This window comes from Lithobates pipiens, unplaced genomic scaffold (genome assembly GCF_037356315.1).
Source record: "Lithobates pipiens isolate NorthernLeopardFrog02 unplaced genomic scaffold, aLitPip1_a1.2 Scaffold_16, whole genome shotgun sequence".
In the NCBI taxonomy this organism is placed as follows: domain Eukaryota; kingdom Metazoa; phylum Chordata; class Amphibia; order Anura; family Ranidae; genus Lithobates; species Lithobates pipiens.
In genome coordinates this window covers 358,146,554-358,167,231 of record NW_027507748.1, presented here as the reverse complement: position 1 = coordinate 358,167,231, position 20,678 = coordinate 358,146,554, and the positions used below count along the sequence as shown (strand labels likewise).

The window sequence follows — 20,678 nt, the reverse complement described above, 5'->3', positions numbered from 1 at the left end:
TAATATAGGCAACATCAAAGAAAAGAATCAGCATTTTTTTTGTTATTATAGGGTATACCAGGAGATATTGGAATGACAGGTCCCCCTGGACCCAAAGGAGAAAAGGTTAGAAGTAACCGATTTTCTTATAACTACTTGTAATGGTTAAAGTTGACTGTGTATTGGCAAAGCATCCTGTCTCTCCCATATGCCATTATTGTCTTTTACAGGGAGATGCATGTAGCATCTGTCCAAGTCTCCCAGCTGAAGTAACAAAGCCTGATACTATCTATGCCGTGCCAGGGACCCCAGGAGAGAAAGGAGAAAGGGGGGAACCTGGAATTGGACTGCCAGGGAAAAATGTGAGTAGCATTTACTGAAAAAATTGCAAAATCACTTATAAAGAGTGAGCACTGGGTACAGATGATCCATAGAATAGGCCAGGTTATAGGAAATACCGCATTCTGAATGATGTAACATTGCATTCTGTATTACAATAATAAAATAGAACATGTTTGCCTCACATTCTGTATGAGGTAATAATGGATATGATTTCAAGTCCTCAACCTCATGTCATTTCAACATATTTTAAATATATTCTCATTGGATAAATTCAAGCCACATCCAAAGTGCAGACAATGTACTGCATGGCACTTAACTTTCTGGCACCACGTCTTCCCTACCACTGAAATACATGCATTATTATAAATTAGGCAGTAGTAAAAATGGTATAATCATTTCCCAGGCCCAGAAGTTTTCAAGTGGATCCCACAGAATTACAGTACTGGATAATGAACATTGAATTGTATACCAGACAGTCCGTTACAAAGGTGACTTAAATTAAGTGGTAGTAGAGTTACTTAAAAAAATAAAGTATATGTAAACCCCATAACTAAAAAAACTCATAAAAGTTAATATAATTTCAAAAGTCATTCATAACGTTTTTAAAATGTATGCAAAACATATACAATACGTACTACCTGATGATGCTAGCAGGAAGGTCCTTCTTCAGACACTTCCTCTTACAGGGTGACAACCATCTGCCAATTGTTCTCCTGGGTTGTCACAATGTCTTCCAAAGGAGGCTTCAAGTGGCTCTTGCAACAACTTTTACGTAGACATTGCCCACTGTTGTCACCATCAAGAAGCCTGCCCTGAGAAATAACATGTAGCTATCACTAAAGTACATGCATATTGACTGCAAGTGTATTCTAAAAGACTTTAGGAGATCAACAGTACTAAGAGGAAACAAAGAAAGAAAAAGTGATGAAAATAATAAAATAAGTGGTGTTTATTAAAGAGGAAGTAAACCCTCCTGCCGAAAAACAAACAAAAAACACACCCTGCAAGATAAAGGCATAATGAGCTAGTATGCATAGCATACATAGTATGCATAGCATTTATTTATTTATGAATGACTTACCTGAGAACGAATCCCCCACAGCTGTCCTCGTCTCCCCCTCAGGCTGCCGATTGGCCGGAGCCACGATGACGTCACTCCCGTGCATGCGCGGGAGCCGCCGCAAACTGCACAGTACAACTGAAGCAACGGCATGTACTGCCATTGCTTCAGTTGGCTTAAGTGCGCATGTGCCGCATGACGTCGGCACATGCAAATACAGGGATATCCATTGCAGCTACATGCAAGCCTAATTATAGGCTTGCCTGTAGTTTAAAGTGGTTGTAAAGGGTTTACAACCACTTTAAACACAATGCTTTAGCAAACTGAAGGTCATCCAGTTGGTATATGCAGCCACTTTAAAATAAACCAGTAGTAAGGAAGGTAGTTAGGAACCCTATCATGCAAATTCAATGGTTTCAGTACTCACTAAGTCTATTACTTGGAATAATATGCAAATCAGGTGTTCGGACTTCACTCTGACTTTTATATTTGTGCTCTGTGTTTCAAAGTATTGAATCCAGAGACCACTAGTCAGCTAATATTTTTAGGTCAGCAATGGCAGCCTGCATATTATTCTCAGTACATGCTTTATTTGATAAAGATGCTTCCTAACTAAATGAACACAGCTAAGGTCTATGTATATGGGTTTTGCCTTTAAGTTACTTAACCACTTTCAGACCGGACCATTTTGCTGGTCAATGACCAGAGGTCTTTTTACAATTTGGCACTGTGCTGCTTTAACTGGTAATTGCGCAGTCATGCAATGTTGTACCCAAACAAAATTTGCGTCCTTTTCTTCCCACAAATAGAGCTTTCTTTTGATGGTATTTGATTGCCTCTGCGATTTTTATTTTTTGCGATATAAACGTAAAAAGACCGCAAATTTTGAAAAAAAATGATATTTTCTACTTTTTGTTATTAGAAAAATCCAATAAACTCAATTTTAGTCATACATTTAGGCCAAAATGTATTCAGCCACATGTCTTTGGTAAAAAAAAAGTCAATAACTGTATATTTATTGGTTTGCGCAAAAGTTGTCACATCTACAAACTAAGGTACGTCTTCTGGAATTTACGCAGCTTTTAGTTTACGACTGCCTATCTCATTTCTTGAGGTGCTAAAATGACAGGGCAGTACAAAACCCCCCCAAATGACCCCATTTTGGAAAGTAGACCCCCTAAGGAAATTGATAAGTGGCATGTTGAGCCCATTGAATATTTTATTTTTTTGCCTCAAGCGATTGAATAATGACAAAAAAAATTTATTTTTATTTTTTACACAAAGTTGTCACTAAATGATATATTGCTCACACATGCTATGGGCATATATGAAATGACACCCCAAAATAAATTCTGCTGCTTCTCCTGAGTACGGGGATACCACATATGTGGGACTTTTTGGGAGCCTAGCCACGTACGGGGCCCCGAAAACCAAGCACCGCCTTCAGGCTTTCTAAGGGCGTAAATTTTTGATTTCACTTCTCACTACCTATTACAGTTTTGAAGGCCATAAAATGCCAAGATGGCACAAAACCCCCACAAATGACCCCATTTTAGAAAGTAGACACCCCAAGCTATTTGCTGAGAGGCATGTTGAGTCCATGGAATATTTTATATTTTGCCACAAGTTGCGGGAAAATTACAAACTTTAATTTTTTTTTATTTTTTTTTCACAAAGTTGTCACTAAATGGTATATTGCTCACACATGCCATGGGCATATGTGAAATGACACCCCAAAATAAATTCTGCTGCTTTTGCTGAGTACGGGGATACCACATGTGTGGGATTTTTTGGGAGCCTAGCCGCGTACGGGGCCCCGAAAGCCAAGAACCGCCTTCAGGTTTTCTAAGGGCGTAAATATTTGACTTCACTCCTCACTACCTATTACAGTTTTGAAGGCCATAAAATGCCAAGATGGCACAAAACCCCCACAAATGACCCCATTTTAGATAGTAGACACCCCAAGCTATTTGCTGAGAGGCATGTTGAGTCCATGGAATATTTTATATTTTGCCACAAGTTGCGGGAAAATTACAAACTTTTTTATTTTATTTTATTTTTTCACAAAGTTGTCACTAAATGATATATTGCTCACGCATGCCATGGGCATATGTGAAATGACACCCCAAAATAAATTCTGCTGCTTCTCCTGAGTACGGGGATACCACATATGTGGGACTTTTTGGGAGCCTAGCCGCGTACGGGGCCCCGAAAACCAAGCACCGCCTTCAGGCTTTCTAAGGGCGTTACAGTTTTGAAGGCCATAAAATGCCAAGATGGCACAAACCCCCCCCAAATGACCCCATTTTGGAAAGTAGACACCCCTAAATTTAGGGGTACACTAGTGAGACTAGGTAATAAATGGCGGGTGCCCTGAAACTATAAAAAAATAACTAACCAACCAGCGTCACCTGTAACAGTTATATGGTGATCACTGGTGAAAGGGTTAACTAGGGGGCAATCAGGGGGCTTTATGCGGTAGTATATGGGGGTCCCTGGCGCTATAAAAAGCTGTGGCGAACCTAAATACCTACCTGCCTAACTAGCGTCACCTGTGACACTAATACAGCGATCAGAAAAACGATTGCTTATTAGGCTGGGTTCACACTGGAGCGATGCGGGAACGCCACAAATCCGCGGCGGGTTCCCGCATTGCATGCCTCCCGGCGGCAGTTCACACTGCCCTATGCGAACTGCTGGGAGTGTCAGTGAAATGTTAATGACACCCCCAGATCAGTTCGCATATCGCAGTGCGATCTGCAAACTCGGATCGCATGGTGTGAACACCCATGCAAACCGATTCTGCTGCGGACCAAAAAAAGGGTCCCGTGCGAATTTGCGGCGGGTGCGGCGCGAATTCAGCCATACTATCTGTATGGCTGAACTCGAATCGCACAGAGATCGGATGTGATTTGCACTGCAGTGCGGTGCGAATCACATCCGTTCTCATAAACCGCTGCAATGTGAACCCAGCCTTAGTGACACTGGCGACGGGGGGTGATCACGGGGTTAAACCTTTATTGGGGGGGTTAGGGGGTACATTAGAGCTAAAGGGGGCTAACCCTAACTGCCCTAACAGTTATTACAGTCACAAATGACACCAATGCAAAAAAAAAAATGCTATTGGTGTCACTGTGACTGGGGGGGCAGGGGTGATTGGGGGGGTGATCGGGGGGTGAAGGGGGGGTGTGAGTGTGCCTGGCATGTTCTACTGTGAAGTGTCGTGTTGGTGCAACTCACCGATGCTCTCTCCTCGGTGCCGGAACGAAAAATACCGACACGGAGGAGAGATTACATCACTTCCTCTCCTGTGTTTACATTACAGGAGAGGAAGTGATGTCACGCCTCACTTCCATTCGTCAGGAGCGATCGAGAGGGGGTGGCCATGAATGAATGGCCGCCCCCTCATCCCGGATCGCTTCTGAACGAAAACCGACCGCCGCTGGCACCGGGGGGGGGGGGCCCGATCGGGCCCCCCACCCGCGGGAAGGCAGGGACGTACATGTACGCCCATATGCCTGCCCGTGCCATTCTGTCGACGTACATCGTCGTGCGGCGGTCGGCAAGTGGTTAAGGAGCTGTTTGGAATTGCTTCTGAGTTGCTTCAAGCTACCAATAAGAAGCTACTGAGTTGCTTTTGAATTTTCAGAGGGATGGGGTCTGTCTTTGGCTTTGCCAACTAAATGTTTTAACTAGCTTTGATTCTAATAGCTTCAATCATGATATTGAACTAGTATGCAGATCAGAAGAGCCTGAGGAACATTAAAGATTCTTATCTGCTTGCTTGTTCAGCAATATCAACCTCCATTTCTCTGTCATGACATGTTTCCTTTGAATAACTCCATTCTAATGGAAAATAATATATTGTTTTTAATTGTGAATGGTTTAAATCCATACTTTAGCATCTCCCTTTGCTGTGTAAAAAAAGATAAAATGTAGTTAAAATGTTACTAAACCCAGGACATTTGCTATATCTGGTCTCTCACACTACCCAGAACATGGAAATGCAATTATTGTAGTAAATATAAACTGCTAAATACCTTTTTATCATCAGCAGCATACAGTATAGCAGTCTTGTGACTTCTATCAGTGTCTGGTCAAAGCTTGTAGGAGGATTTTTTTATTTTGCTCTGACTGTCCTATGAGGCTGCATGACCCCTGACTTTCTGTCTGGACAGTGCTAATTGGCCCTGTGGCAATCACATGCACCCTCCCCCCATAAAAAAATACACACCAAACTGAGCATGTGTAGAGTGCCTCCTAGGGCTCTGTTCTATCAGCAGATGGATTGAGCACAGTAAAAGAAGGGGAGGATCAGAGAAGACAGGATCAAACAGCCTTTTTACACAATGCAAAATATTAACCCCTTAGGCTCCACAGTGAGTATAACAAACATGCTTTACTGTATATACACACTGATTTTACTTAAATGATAGTGTTTTATTCCTGCACGACCACTGGTGATCTATCAAATGTCAGGGGCTGCTGCTACTACCAGAATGGATCACACCGTATCCACTTAATATGAAACTAAAGATATGTTGGTATTGCGCTGCCCCTATATTAAATAACCCTCTGAGGGTGATAAGTATAATGCCTAGTTACACAAATCAATAGTGTAATATAAAATATATATATAAATGTCCACTAAATAATATCAAAAAGTGCAAAGTGCTACATTAAATAAAATAAAATAAACACACCACAGAGGTGATAGAATCCAAATAAATGAAAATCAAGTGAACAAAGGTAAGTAACTAAAAACAGTCTCTTAAAAAATTACTTTTTTAATAAAGTGCAGAGAAAATGCAGGAAAAAAAAGTAAACGCACTACAGAGTCAATTGAAAACCTCCACGGAAACACAACTGCTTCAATTGAGTGCAAAGCCAAAAAACAGTAAATTGATCATAAAGTGCCAAGTGCGTCTTATAAATGTGCAAATAAGTAAACAGTCTCCAGGGGTGATATAAGTGAACCACCCTAATAATAAACAAATGATATACAAGAAAATAAGAAAGAGTATACCTAGACCAAAAAGAGGGTACCCTCTCCTGATCACATGGAAATAAACTTTAGAATTAAACAAAAAATATGTATAGTAGTAAACACACTACAGAGCCGGCTGTAACATATGTTATATCAGAATGAATCCGGCCTCTATAGATTAAATATTCATAAATAAAAAGATGTAAATATTCAAGTCCATAAATAAACAACGGTCTCCTTTAAGTGCAAGTGCTTTGTGCAAACTTGTGCAAATTCAACTGAGGTGTGGATCTCCCACTGCTTAATCCCGCTGTGATCACACTTTAGTGGGCAGTGGCCCCTTACCTATAGCAAGGAGGGATTCGCATAGAGGTATATAGATTTCCTTATATGTCTTCTCTCCTGGTAAATTCGGTCACATTCTCCTTTAAATGTTATTCTTATTGCTCCATAGGACCCAATAGATTAATAGAGAGAGGGAATACCATAGTGTAGTATTTCACAAACAGCATTTATTAAAAATTTTCCTACACAGGGTACTCACACATTAATAGATAGAAAAAAGCCTTTTTCTAGTAATCAGCAGAAAGTGCATCCACAGTCAGCATCCTTCCCGTCCCTACGCGTGACATCACACCACGTGACTTCATCGGGGATCCCTGCTGAAGTCACGTGGTGTGATGTCACGCGTAGGGACGGGAAGGATGCTGACTGTGGATGCACTTTCTGCTGATTACTAGAAAAAGGCTTTTTTCTATCTATTAATGTGTGAGTACCCTGTGTATGAAAATTTTTAATAAATGCTATTTGTGAAATACTACACTATGGTATTCCCTCTCTCTATTAATCTATTGGGTCCTATGGAGCAATAAGAATAACATTTAAAGGAGAATGTGACCAAATTTACCAGGAGAGAAGACATATAAAGAAATCTATATACCTCTATGCGAATCCCTCCTTGCTATAGGTAAGGGGCCACTGCCCACTAAAGTGTGATCACAGCGGGATTAAGCACTGGGAGATCCACACCTCAGTTGAATTTGCACAAGTTTGCACAAAGCACTTGCACTTAAAGGAGACCGTTGTTTATTTATGGACTTGAATATTTACATCTTTTTATTTTTTTATTTTTGATGGATTTCAATATGAATATTTAATCTATAGAGGCCAGATTCATTCTGATATAATGTATGTTACAGCCGGCTCTGTAGTGCGTTTACCACTATATCTATTTTTTGTTTAATTCTAAAGTTTATTTTCATGTGATCAGGAGAGGGTACCCTCTTTTTGGTCTAGGTATACTCTTTCTTATTTTCTTGTATATCATTTGTTTATTATTAGGGTGGTTCACTTATATCACCCCTGGAGAGTGTTTACTTATTTGCACATTTATAAGACACACTTGGCACTTTATGATCAATTCACAGTTTTTTTGGCTTTGCACTCAATTGAAGCAGTTGTGTTTCCGTGGAGGTTTTCAATTGACTCTGTAGTGCGTTTACTTTTTTGTTTTTCTACATTTTCTCTGCACTTTATCAAAATAGTAATTTTTTAAGAGACTGTTTTTAGTTACTTACCTTTGTTCACTTGATTTTCATTTATTTGGATTCTATCACCTCTGTGGTGTGTTTATTTTATTTTATTTAATGTAGTACTTTGCACTTTTTGATATTATTTAGTAGACATTAGACGTGCATTCGTTTTCGTCCGAATGCATTTTCGTCCGAATTTCAGCAATTTTCGTTTTCATTTTGACAAACGATAACGAAAGCACAAAATCCGAAAAACAAAAGATCCGACATAAATAAATGCTTTATTTTCGTTTTCATTGTTACAACAGTTCGATATAGAATAGGAGATTCGACATGACTCTGACAATAACAATCTGTCTATAGAACCTGTGGTCGAATGTGCCTAACCTTACCTATTAGTCCAAGATTATATAGAGAAAATATTCGACAGAGAGAAAAGATTCTGCAAGTTAATGTCCTAAAAAGTGGTTGGGGACCCGGGTCCTGCCCCAGGGGACATGGATCAAGGCAAAAAAAAGTTTTAAAAACGGCAGTTTTTTCGGGAGCAGTGATTTTAATAATGATTAAAGTGAAACAATAAAAGTGTAATATTCCTTTAAATTTCGTAGGGGGGGGGGGGGGGGTGTCTATAGTATGCCTGTGAAGGGGCTCATATTTCTGGTGCTTAGAACTGTCCCTGCACAAAGTGTCATTTATGCAGGAAAAAAAAGTCCTTTAAAATCACTCGCAGCTATTATGAATTGTCGGCTCCGTAATACAGAGAACACTCATTGAAAGTCATTGATAAAAAAAAATAAAAAATAAAAAATAAAAAAGCGTGGGGGTCCCCCAAATTCAATTACCAGGCCCTTCAGGTCTGGTATGGATATTAAGGGGAACCCTGCCTCAAATTTAAGAAAAAATTTGACGTGGGGTTCCCCCTAAATATCCATAACCAGACCCTTCAGATCTGGTATGGATATTAGGGGAACCCCGCATCAAATTTAAAAAACAAATTGACGTGGGGGTCCCCCTAACAATCCATACCAGACCCTTTATCCGAGCACGCAACCTGACAGGCCGCAGGAAAAGAGGGGGGACGAGAGAGCGGCCCCCCTCCCTCCTGAACCGTACCAGGCCACATGCCCTCAACATTGGGAGGATGCTTTGGGGGTCTGTGACCCCTCAAAGCACCTTGTCCCCATGTTGATGAGGACAAGGGCCTCATCCCCACAACCCTGGCCAATGGTTGTGGAGGTCTGCGGGCGGGGGGCTTATCAGAATCTGGAAGCCCCCTTTAACAAGGGGACCCCCAGATCCCGCCCCCCCCTGTTTGAAATGGTAAGGGGGTACAAAAGTACCCCTACCATTTCACAAAGAAAGTGTAAAAAATAGTTAAATAAAACAAACACACTTTTGAAAAATTCCAGCGGCGGTAATCCACTCTTGCTATCCAGGGACGGACGGTCATCTCTCCAGCGATGGCTCATCTCATCCAGCGCAGCGAATACATCCTTCTTCTGTCTCCGCAGAGGAGACACTGCAAGGATTCCGGCGGCCTGACGTTTCTTATATATGGAGGGCGGGGCCACCCGTCACCTGACCCCGCCCCCCTCTGACGCAAGGGGAAACCCGGGGTTCCCTGTGACGTATGGGTGACCCCCGCACCCCTCTGATGTAACACAGGCAGGTTTCCGTTACATCAGAGGGGGGCGGGGTCACCCATAAGTCACAGGGAAACCCGGATTTCCCCTTGCGTCAGAGGGGGGCGGGTCAGGTGACGGGTGGCCCCGCCCTCCGTATATAAGAAACGTCAGGCCGCCGGAATCCTTGCAGTGTCTCCTCTGCGGAGACAGAAGAAGGATGGATACGCTGCGCTGGAAGAGATGAGCCATCGCTGGAGAGATGACCGTCCGTCGCTAGCAAGAGTGGATTACCACCGCTGGAATCCTTTTTTTATTTTTTTTATTCCCCCCTCTTTTCCTGTGGCCTGCCAGGTTGCGTGCTCGGATAAAGGGTCTGGTATGGATATTTAGGGGGAACCCCACGTCAATTTTTTTCTTAAATTTGAGGCAGGGTTCCCCTTAATATCCATACCAGACCTGAAGGGCCTGGTAATTGAATTTGGGGGACCCCCACGCTTTTTTTTTATTTTTATTTTTTTATTTTTTATCAATGACTTTCAATGAGTGTTCTCTGTATTACGGAGCCGACAATTCATAATAGCTGCGAGAGATTTTAAAGGACTTTTTTTCCTGCATAAATGACACTTTGTGCAGGGACAATTCTAAGCACCAGAAACATGCGCCCCTTCACAGGCATACTATAGACACCCCCCCACTATGAAATTTAAAGGAATATTACACTTTTATTGTTTCACTTTAATCATTATTAAAATCACTGCTCCTGAAAAAACGGCCGTTTTTAAAACTTTTTTTTGCATTGATACATGTCCCCTGGGGCAGGACCCGGGTCCCCAAACACTTTTTAGGACAGTAACTTGCAAATTAGTCTTTAAAATTAGCACTTTAGATTTTTAATGTTGGAGTCCCATAGACTTTAACAGGGGTTCTAAAGTATGCTATATACTAGCTCGGTCGAATCTTCTTTATACATTCGACAGACACCATAAGCCTTCAAAGACAGATTCGACCGTAATTCATGTGGATTTTCGGACGAATGCAATTTTTGAACGAAAAACTAAATAAATAAAAACGAATTTCGGGAGTAACTAAATAAATTAAGTTTTCGGACGAAAACGAAATTCCGAAACGAAATATTTTACTCTGCACATGTCTAGTAGATATTTATATATATATTTTTATATTACACTATTGATTTGTGTAACTAGGCATTATACACTGATTTTACTGTTGTAAGTTTAGTAACACTTTAAGGAGTGGATGCTCTAGAAGGTTTTGTGTCTGTGCCCCAGGTCGCATCGTACTTATTCACGCTACAGCTTAGAGTTGTTGTTTTTTAGGTTCAGATTTGCCCGGCTACCACATGCTGAGAAATCAAAAAATAGGTTCATTTTTTTTACAAATCTCTGCCCATAACTGTTAAATGTATGGGGAACTCATAAACCATAACAGTCTCAGTTTTGTAAAGGTTCTTGTAATATTCAAATTACATTTATGTTATATATTTAGTGAGTAGTAATAGTTAAGTGTTTTTGAAACATCCTTTAAATTGTTCATTGTATAAAATGTCATTTCATTGCACATAATGCCCTTAACTATGTTAATTTATTGGAAAAGAAAAATTACTCTGGAACTGCAAAAACATGCAATCGATTTTTTTTATGTACAGTACAGTAATACATCTAGAAATGCTTAATGTATTTGAATATTCTGTCTATGTTTTTTAATAGCTTGGCTTTGATCTGAAGACTAAGTCTTGCTGAGGTAAGAAAGGTAATAAAATCATATTCACTGGCTTTTAAGCAGCTTTGTATTTTGTTGCCTACAGGGTATGCCAGGGGATGCTGGAACAAAAGGGCAGAAGGTAAGTTGGTGAAGGGATGAGCATTAAATCTATGGTATATTGTCTGTATATTAGACAGGACTATATACTGTGTGTATATATATATATATATATATATATATATATATATATATATATATATATATATATATATATATATATAGTAGATAGATAGATAGATATTAGAAGATTCTAACTCATTCCCCTTTTATAATACAGGGCGAGGCTGGTAGCCAAGGTGATTCTGGAATTCCAGGGACAACGGGTGCGCCAGGTCTACCTGGATCACCAGGTATCCAAGGATTCATCGGACTTAAAGGGGAAAAGGTACTATAAATGTTTAGTATGGCACAGTGATAGCTTTTTAGAGAAAAAAAAATCATGGTAGCATATTTGTCTTATATTAGATAATGACATTTATTTCTACACGTGTCATATTTAATACGTTTGATGGGCTTTTTTTTAATTTGAGTGAATTATTTACCCAGCAATTCTCCTTCTTACAGGGGGATGCCTGTGACTCTTGCCCAGTAATAGTAGATGCAAATAGAGATGTTGTTGGCTTACCTGGAAAACCTGGATCAAAAGGGGACCAGGGTCCTCCGGGGATTGGACAAACAGGAAGACCTGTAAGTCAGGAAGTATATAATGTAGAAAGTCATTTGTCTGACTTCTTATTTGACCTAATCATTTTGTTGTTCTTTAGGGGCAGCCAGGAATACCTGGGGTCCAAGGGCCACCAGGACCTAAAGGAACTCAGGTAAATCAGAGTGATGCAATCAATCATTTCAACTCTGTTAACATATGATCAAGATCAGTTACAATTTGCTAACAGAGTAAATATGAATCTATACATTTATTCGTGGTGTATATACCTCAGATAATTTGCTTTTATATAATAGTGCATATTATACAAAAAAAATCATAGTTAATATGCATTTATTGCACATTTTATGTCTACCCATATCATACTGGGTATAATCAAAACACTACATGCTTTGTAACCTTACATTGTGTAAGTACATTTCATGCATACAGTATGTATTTTTATACAAAATAGGTTGTGCATGAAAATACATGTGAAATGTGTATTTACTTGTGTTGTAAAGGGAAGGCTTACTTTAATCTAAAGCTTTTAGACCGTTGTGCTTTTTGGAGGACTGGGTGTGGCCATAGAGAACAATAGCAGTCCCAGTCATGTGCCAGGCAGGATGTTATGCCCTGTACACCCAGTCGGAAATTCCAATGGAAAAAGTCAGATCGGATTATGTTGCCGGAAAATCTGATCGTGTGGGGGCTCTATCGGACTTTTTCTGTTGGATTTTCCGACACACAAAGTTTGAGAGCAGGATCTAAAATGTTCTGATGGCAAAATCTGATTGCATAAATTTCGATCAGGTGTAGACAATTCCGACAAAGTGCCACGCATGCTCATAATAAACTAAGAAATGAAAGCTATTGGCCACTGGCCCGTTTATAGTCCCGACGTATGTGTTTGACGTCACCTCGTTCTGAACGATCGGATTTTCTGACAACTTTGTGCGACCGTGTGTATGCAAGACAAGTTTCAGACAAAATCCGTCTGAAAAAATCCGGCGGACTTTGTGGTCGGAATGTCCAACCTTGTGTACAGGGCTTTAGAGATCCCAATAGTTAGACCTTTCCTGCATGCATAGAGTTGCAATGAGTATAAGGATTCTAAACTCCCTGCCTTGCTAAGTTCAATACCCTACATTTTTGCAAGCTAGATATGAAATATTTGTTGGAATAATCTGCTGTAAATAAGTCACTTGGTTTAAGCCTATGAGAATCGTATAATATGGGAGGCAACAATCCCAATATCAACTCAGCATCAGCTGAGAGGCTGATGGAGGCCACATCAAGGCTAGCTCAGAGCCACATATCACTGCCAAACTACTGGCTAGGGATTGATGCTCTAAAGTATAGCCAACATCATATCATACTAATTTCTTTTATTGCAATCTAATACAGATGTGAGCATTATACACTAATCAATGTTTGCCAGTTATTTGAAAAATGTTTCTGCAGGATAAGTAGTTATAACTATATAGTTCTTGCCCTTGTACTGCACGGCCTTATAGAATTTTCTTGGCCTACTATGGCTACAGTTACATCCTAACACATTAACCAATGAACCTTTTATTTTACATTAATGTTTTTTTGTTTTCCTTCAGGGTGAAACAGGGCTTCCAGGAGAAGGAAAAAGGGGAGAACAGGCAAGAACAAGAATTATCTTCTTTTTTTTCACACGTAAAAACAGCAACAATAATAATCATAGCAATTCACCAAATCGGTGCCTTACACAAAATAATTAAAAGATGGTACAAATGCATCATGAACAGTGTTGCAAGCTCTGTTATTGCTACTCTTATCTGTTTATAGGGAGAAAGAGGACTGCCTGGCCCAACTGGAAAATCAGTGAGTAATGCCTGTTACATACTGTACCCTATAGTGGCATGTCTTGTATGAATGTTATGTTTAAATAACTCTCCTGCATTAGTACACTTGATTACTTTTTAAGTTTTATGGACAATTTTTTGTTAAGTTTTAGTTTGGTTAAGTTTTTTAAGTTTTATGTGACATTTTAGAGTAAATAATTATTTTCTTTTTATAGGGACCTCCAGGACCTCAGGGACCTACAGGATTTATGGGCCCCAAAGGCGAAAAGGTTAACTCAAAGTGTATATTATTTAGGCATAAAAACATGTAAGAGAGATATTATTTGCCATACACCTTTATTTATATGTGTCTTTCAGCCCATTCATCTAATTGTTAATCCACCAGACGTTCACCACACTGCTAACTGTTTGAGCTTTTCCCCAGAAAGCAATAAAACTATATGAAAGACTAGATTTATAGATTAGGCTATCAACACCATTGCTATAATCATTTCTGAAGCAATTACAATAAACTATTATAAGTAACTGAGAAAATTCCTTCTTCAGGGTACCGCTGGACAAAAAGGGTCGTTAGGAGAACCAGGAATCCCTGGAATGGGTGCTATGGGACCTCCGGTGAGTACAGACAACTATTTAAGCACAAACCTCTTTCATTGAACCGTTAATCTATAAGCGGAGCAACGGTGTCTATTTGAAAAGCATAGAAAACATTGCACATGTGTTGTATTCTGTGTTCATTATTATTTTAAAGAAATCTACTATTGGTTTTAGTAACCAATATTGCCCACCTAGAGTAGTGGAATTTTTCTAAAGTGGCAATTAGGACACGCTCTCATGGAAAATAATATTTAATAATGTATTAAATAATAAACAAACAATTGGAATATATATATATATATATATATATATATATATATATATATACATATGCTATGTCTGAATTTTTCATGTGCAGGAAGTATGCACATACATATTTGTTTCCCCTGTTTGCTGTTTAGGGTTAGATTGACCACTCTTTAATATATATATATATATATATATATATATATATATATATATATATATATATATTTATTTTTATTTTTATTTTTTTATTTTTTTTAAGAGTGGTCAATCTAACCCTAAACAGCAAACAGGGGGAGAAAAATATGTATGTGCATACTTCCTGCACACCAAAAATTCAGACAAAGCCTGTTGCATTATTTGCCCTAAATAACTAGCCATACATAGAACAATCCATGATGTAGGGTACCCTACATATTATTTGCCTTTAGTAAATCAACTCCATTGAGTACAGATGTGAAGAGCATACTATGTTCTCAAAGTTTTTGTCTTGTCTTTTTTCAGCCCTGCCAAACATTATTATATGAATTTTCAATATAGTCCTTCCTTATCTTATGTCTTTGCTGTACATATATCTTCTTTCTTCCTTCTTTTACTTTTTCTATAAAGCACCTTGACAGATTCACTGATAACATATCAGTTTAGTATAAAAGTAGAAGACACTATCATAAATACTAAATAATTTATTATCGTTATTGTATCCATAACAATTACATAACTATCTAAAATCTCTGTATTGTCAGCAAAAAATCTGGAAACTGTGCACAAATTGAGAAGCTTAATATAATATATAAGTGATTTGGCCCTTATCTGGACAGGTCAGTTTTGCTTATTGTAATTTATAGCTATGCGTATTGTCAAGCATTCACCTCTACAATAAAGAACTATATCAGAGTTAAAAGAAGATACTTTTGACCTTACAGCCACAAAATGTTCCTCTATTAAAGGAGACTTGAATTTTTTTTGATCTAACATTAAGTAAACATTGTAGAAACTTAAAGGCTAGGTTTATACTAGCACATTCTCTAAAAAAGGATGAGCAGTGGAGCACTTTTCAGAGTGCATCTAAGCAGCCGCTGTCAGCCATTCTTGAGGCAATGCTGCCACCTCCTGAATGCCTGTTTTTTTTGTTTGTTTTTTGCTGTACAGCACTTTACAATGGAACTAGTGCAAGTCAGACATGGCCCCATTGACTTGTAGGAATGTTCAGTTACAATGTTTGTCTCCAGTGGGTGTCCAGTGTAAACTGATGAGGTGGTACTCTAAAAAATTGTATCATCCTAGAAGATTACTGGAAATAGTTTCTTGGCACAGGGGCACCCCGTAGTTCTCATAGTCCAACATATTTTAGATTTCTCACGCTTGACATGTGTTCAGTGCATCACGATATACATTTCAGACACATGACATCAGAGTACCAGAGATAGCACACATATGTAGCTTGTCACATTGAATGTTCATCAGTGAACTATTCCCCTAGTTGATAAGTTACAATGAAAGCTGTAACAAAGCAACAGTTCATAAAATCATACACTTTGCTGTGTGCTTTTTGTAAAGCACTTCTTTGTGTCATTTTGAGGAAAACTAGTATATCTTTACAACCAGAGCAGTAAAATATAAATAGGTTCATAGCACAACTCATCCTTCCTGCCCCATCACCAGAAATGGTACTTGCAGAACAGAATAGTACCTTTTCACTCTACCTGTCCCTTTATCTTTCCTTTAAAAATGTGCCTAAAGAATAACTATTATTAAGTTTTCTTAATGATATTTCACTCACCAGGGGACCAAGTGCATATAACACTTAGACCTGTACAAATGTGTCCATTAGTTTCTAAGCCGTGTAGTCAGACAGGTTACCCCACCCATTATGTTGACAACACTGCATCGGTCCATGGCATTAGGGTCTGCTTTAGAGCCATGCTATGCATTGCCATTAACAAAAAAAAAATAACACAGCTGTGGTGTTGTGTGTCTTTCAGTGGCTGCTTTTACATATTCAAATCCCAGTCGATAGATCATCTAGTGCCACAACACCAAGTGCTCTTTAATTTCTATGAATGAGAGATCAGCGCTGTGATGTCACTATTATGAATGAACAATCAATGCTGCTTGTTCATTCATAATAGTAAAAGATCATTAAGAACTGTGTCTCTGTGTAATGTATCTGTGGCTTCATTACACAGAGCTGCACCTCTGAATTATCTTTTACTAGTATGAATGAACAAGCCGTTCGGATTCTTCATTTATAATAGTGACAGATCATACAGTTTAGGTAAGCCCATAATTTGGGCTTCAAAAGGGGATGCTACAATCATCATATAGAGGTGCATTTTGGAGACAGCAGGGCCACCAGTCAGAACAAGACCAAGACCTATATGCACATCCCCTGGGAGTTAAATAAAATTTAAATACAGTTACTAAAGCCCCACACACACTATCAGATTTTCTGCTGATTTTTTCCTTCAGATTTACCAAAACCATATAATATGAGGTCAAACCTTTAGGAGTTTCAATTTGTATGCAATCAGGCGGGCCCTTGCACTACATGGTTTTGGTAAATTTGAAGACAAAAATCAGCAGACAATCTGATTGTGTGTATGGGGCTTAATAGTTCTTCTTTAACTCGGTATCTTATATTGTCTGCAAATTTTCCTCTTCCTTTAGACTGTGTTCACAGTTTGCAGTTTCAAATCTTTGCTTATATCTAGTGCATCTATATGGCTTAGAGAAAACCTCAAAAAATGTTACCCTATAAGCTTTTAACCATGTCAATTCTCCACCAGGGACGTGATGGCACACCAGGAAAACCAGGATATCCAGCAACTAATGGCAGACCAGTAAGTAAAAGGCACATCTAAAATCCATCACTTCATCAGCAGCTCTTAACCATCGGCTGTAATATAATATAGAGTACAGAAGAATAATAGCTCTAAATTCAGAGATATGCCTTAGAAAGGTGTGTAAAGTCCTATTTATATCTGTGCCATGTAATGAAAATAGAGGCTATGGTATTTTTTTTTTTTTTTAGTTTGATCATTTGAAAGGATACGTTCATCTATGTAAACAAATAAAAATAAATGCACATCTTTTGGCAGGTAAAAAAATGATGTACATTTATTTATTTTTTTGTAATTAGGAGCCTCCAAAGCCTTGCACACACGATCAGCAGATCACAGGTGCAATGCAGTGTTTCTGTAGACTGGTAGTGTAAGCTGTCTGCTCGTACCTCATATGGGTAGGCAGTTACACAATGTCAGGAACCATGAAGTAACTACCCAGAATGCTCATTAGAGCCCTCGTAGTTCATTGAGAACTACAAGTTGACAGCATCAAAGGCTTGTAGTTCTCTCAGTCACAGAACTCTGTGAATGAATGATGTGACCCGGTGGGCGGAGCCCTGCATGGGCATTTTTTTTTAAAATTGTGACAGCGAATGTGGGGAGACCATCGGGGCCCACATCGTGACATTGGCCCATGCTGCTGTCAATCACTGGCAGTGAGCCAATGAGAAGAGAGGGGGACAGGGCCAAGCCTCGGCTCCATGTCTGAATGGACACGCAGAACAGCGGCTCAGGAGAGAGTCTGCTCAGGTTCTTGGCAGGAGGGTGGAGCCAGAAGCGACGGCGGGGGACCAAAAACGAATTGTGTACTGTCTGTGATACTTTTTTTTTATTTGCACTAACATACTATTTGTTAGGACAAGCTTTCAGGATATGTCCCCTTCTTCTAGGTCCCAGCAGTTGACCCCCGAAAGCTTGTCCTGAAAAATTGTATGTTAGTGCAAATAAAAAAAAAGTATCAAGGAGAGTATTCCATTGTTTCTGTCGCAAGTGCACTAATACGGCTACAATCACCTGTGTTTAAAACAAAATGACTGAAACAAAGCATATACATGTGACTTATAGAATTCTTAAATAAATTGGTGCCCCCCCATATTCAGAGGGAGATGTGATAAGTCCAAACACATCATATACTGTAATTAAAGCCAATTATGAACAGTGACAGCAATCTTTTGTAAAAATGCTCCCCTGTTCCACATAAAAAGATGACATACACTCCACCCAGTGGTACGTGAGTCCACTCACTTTTATACTGGACCTTGAAGCTTCCTCAGAGGTCAAAAGAGCTTATCCATAATAGGTACATCATTCCAATCTGCTGTTGGCCAAAGCTCCTCCTTTGTTATGAAAAAATAATAATACAGTGAGCACTATTATTATTTTTTTTTCAGTTTATGCCATCCTTGTTGCTGATTTATTTATGATTTCTATAAGCGGCATGTACAGGCATACCCCACTTGTAAGTGCACAATGGGGTTTATTTACTAAAGCTGGAAAGTGCAAAATCAGGCTCACATCTGCATAGAAACCAACGAGCTTCCAGGTTTTATTGCCAAAAATTAATTGAACAAGCTGGGGTTAGAAGCTCATTGGTTTCTATGCAGAAGTGAGCCTGATTTTGCACTTTCCAGCTTTAGTAAATAAACCCCATTGTGTACTTAAAAGTGGGGTATGCCTGTATATGTTTTGTTTTGAGCACAATTTAGTTGTTTGGATAGCACTGCAATATTTTCATGTATTACATAACCACTAGAGGGAGCTTAGTACTTGACTGATCCTCAGTTATCCATGTATCAGGTTTTATATATGTTGAGATAAGATCAGCAACTAGTGCATTGTTTTCAAAGAGTTGGCTCTCATAGACCTACATTGTGAGAAAAAGAAGGAATAGTTTGTTATCACTGTCAAATAGGAAGCACAGTCAGTGTATGCAATTACAAATATGGCAAAAGCACTTACATTTTCAAATTTTATATACATTTTAAAAATAACATTAGCAACCGTTGTTAAGAGTATTTGTATCAAGCCAATCTCTTTTTAGATACTAATATGTAAAATGTGGTAATTTTTAATTGCTTTAACCAATAGCAACCAATCAGACTCCGTCTTGTACTAGTCTGACTACAGAAAAGTGAATTCTATTTGATTGCTTTAAGTTACTGCACTTAAAAATAGGAACATAAAAGAGGTGATCAATTCTTCTAAAATAAAATTAATAGATCTCACCCAGCCCCTCATTTTAGTAGTAGCATACCGTATATACTCGAGTATAGGCCGACCCGAATATAAGCCGAGGCCCCCAATTTACCCCCAAAAAAACTGGCAAACTTATTGACTCGTGTATAAGCCGAGGGTGAGACATGCCTGTCCATCCCTGTGTGTGTGTCCGTCCATCCCTGTGTGTCCGTCCATCCCTGTGTGTCCGTCCATCCCTGTGTGTCCGTCCATCCATCCCTGTGTGTGTGTGTGTCCATCCATCCATCCATCCCTGTGTGTGTGTGTCTCCATCCATCCATCCATCCATCCCTGTGTGTGTGTGTCTCCATCCATCCATCCCTGTGTGTGTGTGTCTCCATCCATCCATCCATCCCTGTGTGTGTGTGTATCCATCCATCCGTGTGTGTGTGTATCCATCCGTGTGTGTGTGTGTGTGTGTGTGTGTGTGTGTGTGTGTGTGTGTGTGTGTGTGTGTGTCCAGCCTACCTGTGTCCCGAGCCTTTGTCCCGAGCCTCCGTCCCGTGCCTTGCCTCCTTGCCTCCGTCCCGTGCCGTGCCTTGCTGCCGTGCCTTGCCTCCGTCCCGTCCCGTCCCGTCCCGTGCCGTGCCTTGCCTTGCCTCCGTCCCGTGCCCTCTTCGTCGGCGCCTCGGCGGCCATTGTAAAATTCAAAAGCTGCGCCGCCGCCTTCGCCTGTGATAGGCGGAACACTGAATTTCCCAGCAGCCTGTGTTCCGCCTATCACGGACATCGTATCATCCTCGTCCGTAGTACGAGGATGATACGATGTCCGTGATAGGCGGAACACAGGCTGCTGGGAAATTCAGTGTTCCGCCTATCACAGGCGAAGGCGGAGCCGGAGGCGCGGCTTTTGAATTATAGAATGGCCGCTGTCTGTCTGCTCGACACGCTGATCGAGCGGGCAGACAGCGATGACTCGAGTATAAGCCGAGGGGGGCACTTTCAGCCTCAAAAAAGAGGCTGAAAATCTCG

The 20,678-nt window shown here is 39.8% G+C and overlaps 1 protein-coding gene across 10 annotated transcripts in view; it reads left to right on the top strand.

Moving 5' to 3' along the window:
- The window catches only part of COL16A1 (collagen type XVI alpha 1 chain), a 294,574-nt gene that overhangs the window by 183,950 nt on the left and 89,946 nt on the right, over window positions 1-20,678 (top strand). For all 10 annotated transcript variants that reach the window (XM_077481956.1, XM_077481958.1, XM_077481954.1 and 7 more), the window contains exons 28-38: window positions 52-105; window positions 210-341; window positions 11,351-11,386; window positions 11,585-11,692; window positions 11,872-11,994; window positions 12,072-12,125; window positions 13,561-13,602; window positions 13,769-13,804; window positions 14,001-14,054; window positions 14,332-14,400; window positions 17,415-17,468. In XM_077481956.1, coding sequence (XP_077338082.1) covers window positions 52-105; window positions 210-341; window positions 11,351-11,386; window positions 11,585-11,692; window positions 11,872-11,994; window positions 12,072-12,125; window positions 13,561-13,602; window positions 13,769-13,804; window positions 14,001-14,054; window positions 14,332-14,400; window positions 17,415-17,468 — 762 coding nt within the window. The remainder of the gene's footprint in view (window positions 1-51; window positions 106-209; window positions 342-11,350; window positions 11,387-11,584; window positions 11,693-11,871; window positions 11,995-12,071; window positions 12,126-13,560; window positions 13,603-13,768; window positions 13,805-14,000; window positions 14,055-14,331; window positions 14,401-17,414; window positions 17,469-20,678) is intronic.